Source organism: Drosophila kikkawai, chromosome 3L (assembly GCF_030179895.1).
Source record: "Drosophila kikkawai strain 14028-0561.14 chromosome 3L, DkikHiC1v2, whole genome shotgun sequence".
In the NCBI taxonomy this organism is placed as follows: domain Eukaryota; kingdom Metazoa; phylum Arthropoda; class Insecta; order Diptera; family Drosophilidae; genus Drosophila; species Drosophila kikkawai.
The window spans coordinates 4,456,255-4,472,596 of NC_091730.1; the positions used below are offsets into that span (position 1 = coordinate 4,456,255).

General features: G+C 37.0%; 3 protein-coding genes across 11 annotated transcripts in view; 1 reads left to right on the top strand and 2 right to left on the bottom strand.

The window, feature by feature from the left end:
* LOC138928324 (uncharacterized) overlaps window positions 1-16,342 on the top strand; it is a 59,948-nt gene that overhangs the window by 41,606 nt on the left and 2,000 nt on the right. Inside the window, exon 1 of one of the 5 annotated variants that reach the window (XR_011444840.1) lies at window positions 14,166-14,276. The exons of the other annotated variants lie outside the window; for them this stretch is intronic. The gene's annotated coding sequence lies outside the window, so the exon portion shown is untranslated. Of the gene's footprint in view, window positions 1-14,165; window positions 14,277-16,342 lie in introns of those variants that run through there. 5 annotated transcript variants of the gene reach the window in all.
* Window positions 6,600-7,827, bottom strand: LOC108079830 (lipase member H-A). 2 transcript variants are annotated; one of them, XM_017174330.2, is made up of 4 exons: window positions 7,576-7,827; window positions 7,042-7,485; window positions 6,760-6,946; window positions 6,600-6,685 (listed from the first exon to the last, which is right to left on the bottom strand). In XM_017174330.2, exons 1-4 carry the CDS (start codon window positions 7,808-7,810, stop codon window positions 6,607-6,609), a joined length of 945 nt encoding a protein of 314 aa, XP_017029819.1. In that variant the 5' UTR covers window positions 7,811-7,827; the 3' UTR covers window positions 6,600-6,606. The 2 variants fall into 2 exon arrangements, with proteins under 2 accessions (XP_017029819.1, XP_017029817.1); XM_017174328.2 differs by having other exon boundaries at window positions 7,021-7,485.
* LOC108079828 (angiopoietin-4) lies at window positions 8,005-15,418 on the bottom strand. Of its 4 annotated transcripts, none has more exons than XM_017174325.3 (5): window positions 15,130-15,418; window positions 14,159-14,298; window positions 13,309-13,520; window positions 9,451-9,646; window positions 8,006-9,386 (listed from the first exon to the last, which is right to left on the bottom strand). In XM_017174325.3, the coding sequence occupies exons 1-5, from the start codon at window positions 15,280-15,282 to the stop codon at window positions 8,600-8,602; spliced, it is 1,488 nt and encodes a 495-aa protein (XP_017029814.1). In that variant the 5' UTR covers window positions 15,283-15,418; the 3' UTR covers window positions 8,006-8,599. The 4 variants fall into 4 exon arrangements, with proteins under 4 accessions (XP_070141321.1, XP_070141322.1, XP_017029814.1 ...); XM_017174326.3 differs by having other exon boundaries at window positions 8,007-9,386; window positions 13,387-13,520; XM_070285220.1 differs by lacking the exons at window positions 14,159-14,298; window positions 15,130-15,418 and adding an exon at window positions 13,618-13,843 and having other exon boundaries at window positions 8,005-9,386.

A 16,342-nucleotide genomic window follows, 5' to 3' on the forward strand; every position in this document is an offset into this window, starting at 1 on the left:
GGGGCACCGAGAGAGGGGGAGGCACAAAACAGCAGGCGGCTCGGGTTCTTCGTCTTCTCCACGGGCACATTTTATTTCTTATTTTTTGACATTTAGCGCGTGCGCAAACGCAGGAAGAAAGAAAGAGTCATGATCTAAGCATCTAACGATCTGTAATACACTAGGAGAAAAAATTCTAACAGTTTGTATACTCAACTTAATATTTAAAAAACCATTAAAAACAAATTTTGTTGTGTTGACATGGCTAAAAAGACACTCCTATCAATGGTGATGAAGAAAACATATTAAATTTTATAAAACTAAACTTTAAAAAGCATTTCTTCCATTAGTTAGGCTTGTACCTAGATACTTTTTGGTTTAAAGATGTACATCAGCCTTCCGATAATAATAAAATCTTGTTTTTTACCCATCTCCTTTTTTTGGAATATATTTTTTTCCAAGTGAAATGCCACCATTATATTCCCGTTTCCCTGTGTCCCACTTCAGGTGTTGGAAAGATGAGCTCTCGGTACTCCTCCAAACATCATTTCTATGATCGCGTTAATCACCTTTCAAGCCCACTCAAAAAGCGAAATAAAACGATATGGCACTTGAGATCGGGCTACGGATTGAGACGGGGTCTATATGGGGGCAACTCCAGAAACGATGCCATTGCTTACTCAGCAGGTTTCGGGAGGGACGCGACCTGGGAGGGGAACGTGTGCTGCTAATGATGCGACTGCACAATTGAAATGAAATTAATTTTACGCGGCAATTAATTAAGCCGCACGGAGGAGGAGTAGGGAGAAAGCCAAGGCCTCCTACGTTTAAAAACCAAAGAAGACGAAGACTCTGCCTCTAATAATAATTATTAATTGGGCTAACAAGTCAGCCCCATTTTGGGGTTGTGAAATCTAAAATGTACGGCTCTTTGCCTTGGCCAGAGCCATAAACAACACTGATACACCATAAATGCGACGACGCACAAAACAATTGCACCGAAATAATATGAATTCGTGTGAAATTAAATCGTAAAAGTAACAATAATCTTGGCCAAACCCTCAAAAACCCACCAGCACCAGGCGGCACACAGGCAGACACACACAGGCAGACATTGGCCAGACTCTGTATATATTATTCCAATTCGATGTATATAACTTTGTATATATATTCAGTCGACACTGACACAGAAAGCAAATAAATGCCGAAAATTTCCATAGGATTTTCTATTGATCGGAAAAGTTTACCAATGCCGAGAACTTTTCTTCGAATGCGTATGCAAATTGTGAAATTTGTTTGGTGAACCCAGAAATTCTGTCTAAATTTCCATATAAGGTTTGCTTATTTAATATTTGCTTATCATTTTTGATTGGTGTTATAAAAAATTGCGTTATCTGCTCGCTTCATTCGATTTTTATGGCCAATTGGAAAAGTTTACCAGCCAAAAAACTTTTGATTTGCTAAGCGCCAATTTCGCCTTAAACATGGTTTATGGCTTGATTTCTGTTTAAGTTTTAGATAAGGTTATTATTTATCAGGGGTTTATCTTTTGGGTGGTTTTAATAGGATATCTACAGTGATTCTGTGTGAAAATATAGAGCAGGTACTAGGTTTAATTATTTATTTTAAATAAATTCAGGCTTATGTTGAAGTTTAATCTTATTTTTATATAAAATATAATTTTTGTAAATTAAAAATAAAAATCTATAAAAAATATTTAGCTCAAGATATAGTTAGAAATTCCACTGACCTGACAGACTTGATTGATTCGACTCGAATGGCGAGCGATAAGGAAAATGTCAAAGAGAAGAGCTTATCACCGGCATTCGAAAGAGTTGACCACCGGGAGGGGAATTCAATTAATCCCGGGGGTCAGCATAGAAGGAGCCGCTACCGAATGATCGCTGGTAATGATTCCAACGATCCGTCGATCCGTCGATCCGCCGACTTTAATGAGCTTATCCATCATCGCGGTCACAGCTCCCAGCTCAGCGACTTTGGACGTCTCCTCATCTGTCACAGGGCTAATAGGTTTCATTAGTCATCTCCAATCTCCGCCAGTCGCCGGGTTTATCTCTCTGACCACTTCTCAGGGCCAGTTTCGTCTTGGGTTTTTGGTTTTTAGGGTTTCTTTCTTTCCTTGTTTTTTTTCCAACGTTTTCTCTGCCGTTTGGGGTTTGCGTGTCGACAGCAATTTTCACCTTAATTATTTTTGGTGGCAGGATGGACGAGGATGTGTCCAGCACGCGCTAATGTTTAATATCCGCCAGGATAATAGAAAGGGAGGCAACAAGGGTAAGGGAAGGCACCAGACAGTTATGCAAATTTCCAGAATTATTTGTATATTAAAAACGTAGCAGAACCCCCAAACCCTGCCTTCTGTCATAAAAATGATGAACCCAGGGAATACCTTCTTGTGACGTCCATGGAAAATTTTTAATAAATTATTATTTACGCAAATGTAATGGGTAATTGGTATCAAAACAAGGTGTCAAAACCATAATTATAAACCATAAATAAATAAAAAAAATATTCAAATTTGAATGTCGGTTCAATAAATAATAAAGTAATATAATCGAGACGAAATAAATAAGAAAATAATCATAATGTGGTATTTGAATATTCATAAAAAGTAAATACGTAATTTCTAAAGGGAAATGTGATTGGAAAATTAGGTGTTTCCTATAAGAAGAGCCTTGAAATATTCCCAGTAAACTTACCTTTTTTAAATTATTTATTATTTATTTGTTTAAATTTATAAAATGAATTATAGCAAGACAAAAAGTAGTAAACAAAAGGTTTTTAGACAAAAACATTTAAATATAATCAAGAAAAGAGTTAAAAACATATTGTAATATAAAGAAAATGAATATAACTTTCTTTTAAAATATTTTTAAATATTTAATATATAAAAAAAATACCTATATTTTAAAGAATTTAAGACCGAAAAAAAAATATAACCAACAAAGTCACCATACAAATATTCCCTAATAGTCACTGGGAATATCCTGCAAAACGGAAGCGAAGTTCGAAGTGAAGCGTGCGCTCGTAAATTATTGTAGCCACACACACACACAGATACACAATACACACTCACTGAGTGTCAGGATATGTCCCTGTCTCTCTCTCTCTGTGTGTGTGTGCCAGTTTGTTTGCCCATTTGGGCCAACGTCCCTTCGTGTCCTGGCTGTCTAACATTGTCCGTTCATTGTCTTGCCATGGCCTGTTTTTTGTGGAAAGGTGAAAAATAGCAGAAAAGTGGGGGGAAACGTGAAAAAGTGGGGGTAAAATGGGGTCAAAATCGGGTGGAAAATGGTGTCTTCAGCTTGGAACACCGGTGGTTGAGCTTGCCGCTCTGTTTGCCATTCAATATTGGCGCCATTGTGGTCCCCCTTAGGTCGGTGTGACTCCTTGCAAGTCCTTTACTGCCCGCTGTCTGCCATAAAATGTTCAATTAGTTAATGAAAAATTTTCCAATTGGAAAACAACAACATTTGACTTCAACTAACGACTTTTGTCGGACGAGTAGAAGGAGGAGAAGGTGGGAGTCCTTGCCTTCAGGTTGGAAATTTATGCATGTGATTTATGCACAACAACGATTGCCAATTACAATATCATTTCTCTTCTTGTCTCTCCGGCTTTGTGTTTGCATTTGTTCATTTTGTCCTCTGCCTTTGGCTCTCTTTCTTACCTGGCTTACCTGTGTACGGGGTGCCATTAAGAAATGTGTCAAAACATGTGAGGAATTATATAAGTTAAAAAACAGAGTCAGCAGGGGGGCACCAAATGGGGATAAAGGATAAGGAAGTTAGGCCCAGGGTTTAATCGATTTTTTCAAGGGGTGAATAACATTATTAATTTAAGGGGTTTTTATTTAAAGTATTTATATAAAATATATATATTCTAAAGAAGCTAAATAAGTTGGTTGTTTAATAGTTTAAAAATTATAATTAAATGCATTTGCAATAGAAGATAGTTTCAATTTTACAGGGGAAGGTAGCTAGGTATTTTCCTATTTTTATATTTATTTGCGTAAAACTCTTTTTACTTTAAATAATCAATTAAAAATGCTTTAAAATATTAAGAAACCTTCATTATATTTCCAAGCCATTTATTGCTTAATATTTTCATTAAATTCTCACAAAAATTCCAGAAAAAATCTCCCACTTCTTCTACCTTCTAAAAACAGATCCCTATCATTTTCCCAAACACATTCTCATAGCAAACTTCAACTTCAAATTTGAATTAGAGCAGAACATTGGTCATTGGCACGTTCTCCTCGCGTAGCCCTTAACCCCCGACAGCCAGAATCAAGAGTCAACAACTCTCGCTTTGTTTTATTTTCCCAGCAAACAGATATTAAAGCCAGGGGGAAAAATAGTGGAGAAGCGCACAGGAAAAGCCAAGCGGATGACACAAATTCTGGAGAGGTGGTGGCAGAAACAACAACAACAACAATACAAAAAAAGAAGCATATGGAAATGGGGAAATCGCGTCAAGGGAAATGGATGGAAAATGTGGAAGTGGAAACGAGAAAATATTGAGAACGCATAGACGAGACTTTGGCGCGCGGCTTTCGGTAAACAAAAGGGAAAAAATACCAGTAAAAAACATTCAGCAAACATTCAGAAATGGTTGACCGAGCATCAATAGAGCGGCTAAACTCGCTGGATTTTCACCCGTGGAAAACAGAGCCATTCGAAAGACAAAGGAAAAGCCAAAGTCCGGGAGTTTCCTGTGCACAGCGGCAGCGGCTAATGAAGCCTGAAATCGATTTGTGTTTTGAGTTTGGTACGATTTTTAGACGATTTTTGTATGATTTTTGTATGATCTGTGTTTTCTGAGGGAGAGGGAAATACCCCCTGAAACACCTGAAGCCCTTGAAGCCACCTGAAGCTGAAACCACCCACCGCTTTGGTGGTTACTCCTTAGAGACAGGCAGCTGTTGCCATCTCGAAATCCCCAAATTTACAGCATTCCTTCTCCTTTTAGTGGAGTCTCTCTTTTTACATTCGGAATTTACGATCGCCGCCTTTGTTGGTCCTCTTTTTATTGGTCGTTCCGACGGGGTCTCTTCACGCATTCTAAGCACTGAAAAAAATTATAAAAAGGGGGACTTCAAAAAGAAAATAAAAAAGAATTAGCTAAGATAAACATAAAAGAAATTGGGAAACGCTATTAATAAATAAAATTATATAAATATAACATAAATAAAATATAAAAAAAGGTGTTTTGTAGTTTAGAATAATTTTTTAAATTGATTTAAAGCAATTTAAGAGTGATATTTATATCCTGACAGGGTATTCTCATTTTAGTCAGAAATTTGTTAAGAAGTTTAGAAAGCATTTCCGACCCTATATATCATATATATTCTTAATCAGCATCAACAGGCGAATCTTTCTACACATGTTTTTAGAAAAATTTTTTTTTTTTAATTTTTTGAAAATTTTGTAAGGGGTTACATCATTAAAATTCTCAAAAATGGGCCAAAATTTGAATTTTTAAAAATGTTAAATTTAGTAAGCACACTTTTTAACCTAATAAAAACTAGCATAAAACTGTTTTCCTTTTTAAGATTAAAGCTTTTTTGGCTTAGTTCTGATAAATTCAAAATTGGTCCTCTGATCCTAACTTTCTTGTTTTTTATTTTTATTTTTATATAATTAAGTAGAACCTTTTTCCCCAGTGCCTTTGTCCGATAGCCATGAAAAAAGAAACAAAACGAGTTAACAGAACCACCGAACCACCGAGCACCAACACCGTTTTAGCCAAGAAGCCGAAGGTGTCAAGTGTTTCGGCGTTATCTTCTGCGGTTGCTGCCTGGATGCCTGGTTGCCTGATGCCTGGATGGCCTGCCTCTTTGTAGGCCAACTTCCTCTGGACCGCCTTGGCTTGGCATCTGTCTGTTTTCCAAATTGCGTCAAAAATTATCGCCATTAAATGTAGATGAGCGTTTAGTTGTAAAGTTATTGGCCCATAAATAATCCGCGAGTCGGTCGTTTGCGCGGATTCAGGTTCAGAATCAGGCATCTTGTTTGTTTGTTTGTTTCTTCGCTTGGTTCTTTCCATTCATAAAAGGCCCGTGATTTATGCAGCGAGCAAGGATTGCGGAAACATTTGATTGCTGTGAAAATTTAGCCACAAATTGAAATTCATTTGCTGATTGGGTCAGGAAATTTACGAGGGAGGAAAACTAATTAGAAGTGGCAGGAAAAGTCTCGGGAATTTTATGGAAATTTAAGGGGATAATTAATTATTAGTCTTGAAGTTGTGCATTTACATTTTTTATAGAATTCTTGAAAATTATATAAATATTATATATATTTTTTAATTCCTATATAAATTCTTATAAAATCAATTAAAAAATTTTAATTTTAGCGCTTAATATTAAGTTGAACCTTATAAATTCACCTTTGTGGTGAATAAGCAGAAAGTGCTGCCATTCTGGTGAAAAATCTTCAAGTTTTCAGACCTAGAGGGCTAGGTGGCGCCATCTGTGACTGAAATATTTAGTGAAACAAAAAATATATTAAAAAATTTATTTATTATTAAGACAGAATAAACTTTAAATTAAATGTAAGCTTTAAATATATTTATTAAATTTATATTTATATTATTTCCAAGAATTCAACTTAGGAACTTAGAGTTCCTGCCCTGGCCGTAAGGTGGTGCTCCATTAGTTGCCAAATAAAAATACAAGGTGGCGCTATGGAGAAATTCAACAAAAAAAATTAAAAAAATCTATTAAAATGTTAATTTATTGTTAATGATTTTACTCACCTGCGATTCACATGCTCGCCCATATATATAAACCGATCTTCTTCTATAATTTCCGTATTATCCTTCAAACAACTCTCAACACGCCGACTTTTAATGGCCTGAAAGCTGCACGAAATGGCTGGAAAATTCCTGGGCATGCCTATAGACTCTGCATAAAACATAACAGCGCGATTGTGACTGCAACTGTCTAGGAAATTAAAGAAAATAATAATTAAAATTATTTATATTTATATATAACAACACCGAGTTAAGCTAGCTTACAAGCCTCATGAAGGAGCTTACTGGCAGCTATCAAATCCACATCCTCGCAGCCCGGCTGTGGAGTCTGTCCAAAATTGGGATAAAAATCCACAGCGCCTCGAGGTCGCAGATCCCCAAACAAAGGGTAATCCGTGTGTATGACATCCACAAATTGAGCGGCATTCGAGTGGAGGCTGTCATCAGAGCGACTCGAGAAAAGGGGCAGAGCGGGATCCAAACCCGTGACCCTGCCAAGAGTTCCATTAAAATAGCGACCAATGCGTCCGGCTATATGGGCACCCAGACTGTGTCCTATGACATGAACTACATCCGTGGAGATGCCATGGCGTTGCAGGAACTCCTCCAGTATTTTGGCCAACATGCGACCAACTTTCTTAACCGCCAACCGAGAGGTGGGGTAATCCAGGTTGGCCACAGGCCCCCAATCGGCCACCATGATATTTTCATAGCCCTGGGCGGTATAGGCTTGAAGAGAGAGGTTTATTTATAGAGACAACCCTTGATTTTGCTGGGTTTTTTACTAGATTTTTATCCTAAAAACCCTTCTCTTCTCACCATTTCTCAGTGGCATTATAGAACCATGAGTCCTTGATCCCAAATAACCATGAACAATCAACTTGACCGAGTCCAGCCTCTCCACTTGTTCTACTTTACTCAGCAGCAGTTCCTCGGTGGCCGATGCTCTTAGGTAATATATATTGCTTTGATCCACCAAAGTGTCCAGTAAGGCGGCCTGCAGGCCCAAAAACTGGCAGATTAGAGGCGCCACACACAAACTGCTCTTGGCCATGTCTAGATCAAGGCACTTTACTTTAGAGAATCGACTTGAAATCTCGCTCCAAGCTCGTCTTATTTATATAGTACCTGGAATATGGCATGCCACATGCTACATTTTAAGCTAATCGATCGATTAGCGAAATGCCCCCCCAGAGAGAGAGATGACGCAGTTGGTGAGTGAGTACACATAAGATTACTGTATTATCTAGGTATTAAGTAATTTTCCATAAATATTACACACATATACACGCACAGACAGGGAGAGTTGAGCTAAAGCTAGGGTTAAAATGCAAGCGATGTTCAAACGAGATTTGATTTTGATTCGAGTTTGATTCGATTTTTGATTCGATTTTGATCCGATGCTGGGTTATCCCTGATTTCGGAGATGGCAGTTGGATAAGAATATAGTTTTAAGAGTGTCTAAGAAGTCTTTAAGGGGTTAAAATACAACCAGAAAGTGTTTAAAAAGGTGATAAAATTGTTTAAAATAATTTAAAAGAACTTGTTATACACTTTAAAATTTTTAAAGGGTTAAAATATACCCAGAAAGTATTTGAAAAGGTTCTAACAAATTTTATAATATTTTACAAACACATTTTTAGATACTTTTCAAAGAGATTTCATACCTCCAATGATAATTTTAGGTCCAGAAAATCTTAAAAATATTTTATAGGCAATTTTTAAACCCTCTCTAAGGATATATCCAATCTCTATGAATTTTAAAGCTCTTTGTTTGCTTATTAAAATCTTAAAAATCCCCAAAAAGAAGTTCTAAGACACTCTTCCTGTTTCATTTAATATCCTATCGCCTGGCCTCTTCCTCATTAACAGGTCTTATCATCATCCTAATCCTTTTCAGCGAATAATCCTTGCCCTGAAACGTGTCCCAAAAGATGCCCGTCTCTCCAGCTCGGCCGTAGTTCTGCTGGAAGTACTGACCCAACACATTGCTGGTGCCACAATTGTTGTACCAACCGGCACCCTTGTGCTTCTGGGCGCAGCTGCAATCGATGCAGTTATCGTTATCGGCATCCACAGTGCTGAACTTGGCACCGGCATGATATGACAGGGAATCCCCCGCCGAGGGCGTTAGATCGCTCTGGAATCTGCCCAGCAAGTTGAGAGGATACAGTTCCTTTTCGCTGCCAATGGCAAAGGTGGAATATCCCGCATACGCCACGTTGCCTGCAAAATCCTCAAGAACTATGCGCAGTTCATGGATGGCAGACGAAGTCAAAGCATGGAGTTTGTTTAGGCCTATAAAGAAGTCACCAGCTAGATTGCCAAAGCCATCTTTGTAGTCCAGCCAGCCGCGCTCAAAGTTCAGTTCGTCAGAGCTGCGGTTCAAGATCACCGTCCAGTCCTCGTCGCAGGCCACATAGAAGGACTCTGACTCTGGTGTAAGCTGCACCTTGAGGATGCCCTCGATGGCTAGGAAGGACTGCTGGCAGCTGCTGGGCGGCCGGGTGAAGGAGGAGGGTTGGTAGCCACCTGGTCCCGAGGGGCCGTAGAAGATGGGCGGCTGCTGACCTTGTCCCTGACCTGGTCCTTGGCCCAGGCCCTTGCGATGGGACACACGACGCTGGCGACTAAAGGAATACGAATTATGTTAATTAATTATGTTAATTGGTAATTAAAGTGTTTCTTGCTTACTTGATGGACTGGGCCAGCTTGGCCACATCCCACTGCACAGCCCGGACATTGAGGGCCGTGGAGGTCAGCAGGGTGGCCAAAGCATCCAGGCGATCCGAGACACTCAGGCTGGAGGAATTAAAGTCTCGAGCATCCGAAGAGCCTGAGGCTGCCGTATACTGATCCTGGGGAATGGCTCGGACAGTGCGGGAGATATCTATAGGGGATTTAATATAATTTTATTAGCGAAATAATAAAACGCAACTAAGCTTAAAGCTTATAGGCCTAGACTCGCCAGCGTTTATCTACATAAACGAGCAGCTGACGAAACCGAAATATGAAATATTCAAACGAGCAATGCATCTCAAACGGATAAAGCGCTTATCAGCTGTTTTCACTCGGCGAGGGGAGATATTCGTGAAGGAACGAGTAGGTGCAGAGGCTAGGTGCTTGCAGAGCTTTGGCGATCTGGATCATCTGGAGTTGGAGATGGGGCTCGGTAATGAGTCCCTTACTTTAGAAGTTTCAAGTGTTGGAGCTTTACAAAATAGTTCTTTTCGCGCCTAAACGTAGTTTAAAATGCATTTTTTATTTAAAAAGTTTAGTAATATTTAAAAACAGTCGCTGTAATAGGAAGCTTATATTTATTGTGGGAGTCTTTAAATTTAGAATAATTCTTGATAAAATGCTAATAATTTTAAAATTTATTAATATAACATGGAAGACAACATAAATCAAAATAGTCAAAATAGCCGCGCGTTACTGCGCATTCTTGGAAAGCAGAGATCTGGTCTAAAAATCTGTCATATAAATGCTCAAAGCCTGACTAAAAAAATTGAAGAATTTAGGTATCTCTTTATCGACTCAGAAATAGATGTTATATGTATATCTGAAACATGGTTTGTCCCGAATATTTGTGATGTCTTAGTTGAATGTGACGGCTTTAACTTGTATCGTTCTGATCGTGAAAGTCATGGTGGAGGGGTTGCAATGTATGTGAACAAAAAATTGAAGTCCAAATTTGTATGTAAACATCCTGCTTGTAGTTCTGTGGAATATTTATTTGTAGAAATTAAATATAAGTTACAATACACTGCAAAAATGCTGATTGGGTGCGCCTATCGGCCTAATTGTCGGACCAACTATGACAACATTACAAGTATCCTAGCTGATTTGTCAACAAAATATGCAGATGTTATTCTTGCAGGTGACTTTAATAGTGATTTAATAAGAGAATCACATCTTACAAATAATATGGAGTCGCTAGGGTTAAATGTAGTAAACACTACTTCCCCTACGCATTTTTGCAACACTCGCAGCTCATTACTAGATGTGTTCTTTGTGACTAATACTGACAAAATAGCTTTATATGACCAGCTAATCGTCCCGTCTTTTTCGAAACATGACCTCATCTTTCTGACATACGCAATTGACCTTCTATATCATGACAATACCATAGTCTTTAGGGACTTTAGAAATATAAATTATGAACATTTAAATGAAACCTTTAACTGCTGTAATTGGGATGGCCTATATTTACTCGCAGAAGTTGACGATCAAGTAAAGTACTTTCAGGATAATATACTTAACTTGTATAACAGCTGCGTTCCGGTTCGTAGAAAAATAATTCGTGCAACGGAGAAACCATGGTTTCATAATGGCATTCGGAATGCGATCAATGAACGCGACAAAGCTTTCAAAAAGTGGAAGAGGTATAGGACATCACATGAATACAGGAAATTTAGTTTGCTGAGACAATCTGTAACTAAGCTCATTGACATTGCTAAAAGCAGCTACTATTCCCGTAAATTTGAAAGAACATCTTCTACTCAAGAAACATGGAAAACAATAAAAAGTTTGGGAATAGGAAAATCCAAAGGGAGGGTGGAACAGGACATAGATGTGAATGAACTAAATAAACAATTTATAAAATGCTCAGTACCTGAAGTTCTTGACAATCAATACTTACAACTTGCACCTGAAATCGTCTGTGATAATAGGTTTAGGTTTGTGACTGTTAATCAATGTGATATTCTACAGACTATACTTGACATTAAGAGTGATGCGACTGGACTTGACGACATTAATCCGAAATTTATCAAAATTTTGTTACCTAGGATTCTGCCTTATTTAACTCATATATTAAATAAAGCATTAACAACCTCGACTTTTCCTGACTGCTGGAAAACGGCCAAGATTATTCCGATTCCAAAATCAAATACTGACTACAGACCTATATCGATCCTGCCGTACCTTTCTAAAATATTAGAAAATATAATGGCAAAACAAATAAATAAATTTCTCACTGACAATGAAATGCTAAATAATAATCAGTCAGGATTTAGGAAAGGTCGAAGCTGTACTACAGCTATATTAAAGATTACTGACGACATAAGGAAACAAATGGACGATAACAATGTCACATTTTTAGTTTTACTGGACTATAGCAAGGCTTTTGACACTGTAAACCATAATATTCTATGTTCAAAGTTACGTAATATGTTCCATTTTTCAAAAACTTCTGTTAAGCTTGTGTCTTCGTACTTAAATAATCGTCGTCAATCAGTTGTTCTATCTAATGTATCGTCGGAATTTGGAAATGTCACTCGTGGTGTCCCCCAAGGTTCAGTACTTGGTCCACTGTTGTTTACACTGTATGCTAATGACCTACCATCTGTGTTGTCAGAATGTAATGTGCATCTGTATGCCGATGATGTCCAAATGTATGTGAGTCGTCCTTTAAATAGAATAAGTGAATGTATTGATGTATGTATCCGTGAACTTGCTCGAGTAAATGAATGGGCAATCAAAAATGGACTAGGCATTAACCCAAATAAATCTAAGTGCCTCGTAATAAGCAGAAAAAAAATAAAGCTAGACAATATCGAACCTCTTCACATTAATAACAGTCCATTAGAGTATGTCGAAAAAGCCGTAAATCTTGGATTTACATTCAACAGGACTCTTACATGGAACGATCACATCGCAAAGGCAATAGGAAAAGTATTTGGAATGCTGAGAGTATTGTCTGTGACTAAGGGTTGCCTGCCTATAAATGTTCGTATGTTAGTAGCAAAAACATGTTTAGTTCCGTGTTTATTTTATGGTGTAGAAGTTTTTTCAAATTGTGACTCGATTAGCCAAAATAAAATAAAAATAGTATATAATAGCATCGCAAGATATATATTTAATTTGGCACGAATGGAACATGTGTCGGCTTATGCCTATAAAATTTTTGACGTAGAACTTAGCGGATGGATAAAGATGAGAATATTGACATTTCTTCACAAATTAATATATAAGAAAGAACCAGCATACCTATTTGAAAAATTAACATTTACTGCGTCTAGAAGACTAAACAATCTAATTTGTATAAGGCCCAGATCCCTGACATCCGAGAGACAATTTTTTATTAATGCTATTAGATTATGGAATCAGCTACCCAACAACATTAAAAACATTAGCAATGCTACGCAATTCAAAGAAAAGGTACTCTCACAGTTTAAATAAGTCAAATAAATTAAATTAAATTACAGCGACTTAGGAATAGGATTAGGATTAAGTTAAATTAACTACAAAATATACTAAATAATAATAATAATAATAAACTTTAAATTGTTAGATTAAGAATATCATATGCACAAATTTTGTTTAGATTTAAGCTTTATGACAGTATGTATTGTAACCCTTTGTGACTAGCGCTCTAATTTATAAGTTTTACACTTGTAGCGTTAGGAAGGCAAATAAAATCAAATCAAATCAAAATCAAAAAAAAAAAATATAAAGGAAAAGGGAAGCTAACAGTTTAGTGTATTTTTTATGGCCTTAAGTTATCACAACATCTATTTTGTTTACACAACACCAATTTCTTGGGGTTACCATTCATTTTTCTGCGATTTCTAAGCCTGTGCTTCAACTCTCTAACAGCTCTTGGGCCAAAAACCTGATCGGTTTCACCTTTTAGTTCATCCAGAGTGTTCCTTGAGAGGCGTTGGATATGCTCAAAGCTGTCCAGACGCTGCTGGAAGTTCAGCTGCTGGACCTTCATGGATTCCATGCGAGCCTCGCTGCTGTCCACCAGTTGATCCAATCTGAAAAGTACATAAATAAATTCTTAAATAAGTAAAACTAACTATCAGTGAGACCTATTTCCAGCGACCTCCCTGATTAGGCTCTTGTTTCATTTACATTATTCTCGTTTTCTTCAAAGTTCCGCTCGTTTATCAACAACTTATAAGTTGCTTTTGTTTCTTATTTGGCATTTGCTGGCTTCTATCCCCTCGTTTTTCAAACGTAAAATAAGAACAGCTAATTAAAGCCAACAAAGTCGAAAATATATTAACCAAACAGGCTAAACAGCAAGAGCTGTTCAAACATAAAAACGGAACCGAATGATAAACACTCTCAGCAGGCGTGCGAAAAATTGGCAGAAAATTCAGTGGAATTTTAAAAATAAATTTGACCGAAAAAGCAGACAGCTTCATGGATAATTTGTTGGCATCATTAAGCACTTGCTTTATTCTGTCAATTCAAAGAGTCTTCCAAAAAAGTGCCAAATTCCAATAGATATTATGGCTATTGCCTCACGTTGTTGCTTATTTTTAAAAACATATATTTCTACCGGTTTGTTAGCTATATTATTTCATCATCATGATGATGATAATCATGATGATGATGTGCCTATGCGAAACCAAACCCGTTTCCCTTCAAGACTATGAGCTATACCCACTTCTTATCGATGACTTCCAGGCGATGGCGCTGGTCCTCATCCAAGGTCACCAAGATGCCAACGCGATCATGGAGGTTGGTCATCAGCTCCTTGTAATCGCAACGAGCGGGATTTAAGGGTAACGAAGAACTTACAGGGGTCTGGAAGGGAGAGAGGGAGTTATGTATATGCAAAAGGGAAATACACAAATCATTAAGCAAACACGAGGCCAGCGCATTGAACTTGTTCTGGCCAAAAACGAAACCTGCTGCGACTGCTGTTGGCCAAAGAGTCAGCGAGTCACCAGACTTAAAACACATTACAGTAAACGATCGAAAGAGTAAACAAAAGAGAGCTTTGTAAAATATGAGAAAATGTATGCCACACACTTGATGTTTTAAAATTCACATTAAAATCAGTTCGGGTTATGTTAAATATCTCACAAACAAAAGATCTGTCATTTTGTATTAATCTGACTTAATTTGCACTCTTTTTCAAAACACTCGACACTTTTTTGTAATATATTTATCTTGGGCAAAGCTTTTAGCTATTCATTTTTATGAACAGACTCTTTGGCAATTTATCATTTGTTTATTTTTGGTGTTTTATAGGTTCTGTTGAATTCAATATATATGTGTTTTTTTAATGGCTTTAGGTTCAGAGAAACATGATTTATATTAAAAAAAAATATATTGGATATAGTATAACCTTTAAATTTGATTAATTATAATATATTCATTTAATATTTTCATTATTACAAGAAACTAAGCCAGAGGAACTAACCCACCCCTTTAGGCTTTTTTTAAAACACTTTCACATCACTATTAATTTATTTAAACTACGATTTCATTATTTATTATATATTTTTTATTTTATTTAATCTATTAATCATTTATTAAATATTTTAGCATTTATTTTAATATTTAAAAAGCTCTATTTATTTTTTTTTCTTTCGATCGTTAGCTGCCTGTATATTAACACTGTAAACGCACTCGGAAGTTGTTACGCACGCGCGACCGCGCCGGGTTGACTTGGGGCGGCAGTGGAGGCGGGGCCTGGGTAACCCCAGGTGTTTCCACCAAAGAACCAGTGGCAAAACCACAGATGGCCACAATAGCCAAGGCCACTAATTGGTGGCTCATCATTTTGTCACTTTTGTTTACGCGTCGTGGTTTCAGATCAAAGCAATCCAGCTGTCAATTATTCATTAATTTTGCCTCAACACAAGACAAGATATATCTGAACCCGAAGATCTTTAAAGATTACGTCCGTTCCGGTCAAGATTCGCGTTGTGACTGAGCGTATATTTCCCAGACTCAACGGGGAGATACCCTCTCTGAGAAGCTTTGCTCGAAAGCTTTTGAGAGTTGGAGAATGCCAAGCATGCGATTCTTCAAGATTGTATCGTATTTTTTATTTGTAGGGATCGTCATTCCCTCTCTGCTTTGTTTACATGTCTCTGGCGGAGATGGGAAAAAATCCCCCGAGCTTTTTTTTTTTGGCTTCTTGGCGGCTGTCAATCATTTCGGGTGACGACTGCTTAACACGCGCACAGCATGCCAAATGGATTGGCAATGGCTTGTTTAGAGCGGTACTAACACCAGCTGGGAATTATTAATTGGCCAGGGAAAGGAGGGGTTTTAAAGACGAAGAACTACTAGTCTTGAGCTTAATTTTAGTCCGGGGTTTTAGGGGGGTTTTAGAGGGGTTTAAGAGGAATTTTAATGGTAATTTTGGGAAATAAGGGAAAAAATTAAGCAAGAATTTGAGTAAGAGTTTATGAAGATTAAACAACTAACTAAATAATTCTGGTAATTCTATTACCCATATTTTAAATTATAAGATTTATTTATAAATAAGATTTTAACATTATTTGAATGTATTAGTTATAAGATTTCTTGTATATTGATTTAAATATAATTTAAATTTTAAAAAATATATAAGCCAGAATGGAACTATTCTCTTCCAGGCCAGCAAACTTGCATCTGCCATAACTTTGTCAAAAAAGCCTTAAATTCAAATCGGAAAACAGTTTTGTGCTAGTTTTTATTAGGTTAAAAACTCTGCATACTTAAAAAAATATTTTAAAAAATTAAAATTTTTCGCAAATTTTCAAAATTTTAATGATGTAACCCCTTATAGAATTTTCAAAAAATGGCCAAAAAATTTTTTTCTTCCTAACATGTCTAGAAAGTTGCGCCTGTT

Coding starts and splice junctions, on each gene's coding strand:
- LOC108079830 (XM_017174328.2), bottom strand. CDS start 7,810: ATGGCCAAGAGCAGTTTGTGTGTGGCGCCTCTAATCTGCCAGTTTTTG. Junction 7,486..7,575: donor TATAATGCCACTGAGAAATG/GTGAGAAGAGAA, acceptor TCTCTCTTCAAG/CCTATACCGCCCAGGGCTAT. Junction 6,686..6,759: donor GGCGAGCATGTGAATCGCAG/GTGAGTAAAATC, acceptor ATTTCTCCATAG/CGCCACCTTGTATTTTTATT.
- LOC108079828 (XM_017174325.3), bottom strand. CDS start 15,282: ATGATGAGCCACCAATTAGTGGCCTTGGCTATTGTGGCCATCTGTGGT. Junction 13,521..14,158: donor CTGGAAGTCATCGATAAGAA/GTGGGTATAGCT, acceptor TGTACTTTTCAG/ATTGGATCAACTGGTGGACA. Junction 9,387..9,450: donor AAGCTGGCCCAGTCCATCAA/GTAAGCAAGAAA, acceptor GTATTCCTTTAG/TCGCCAGCGTCGTGTGTCCC.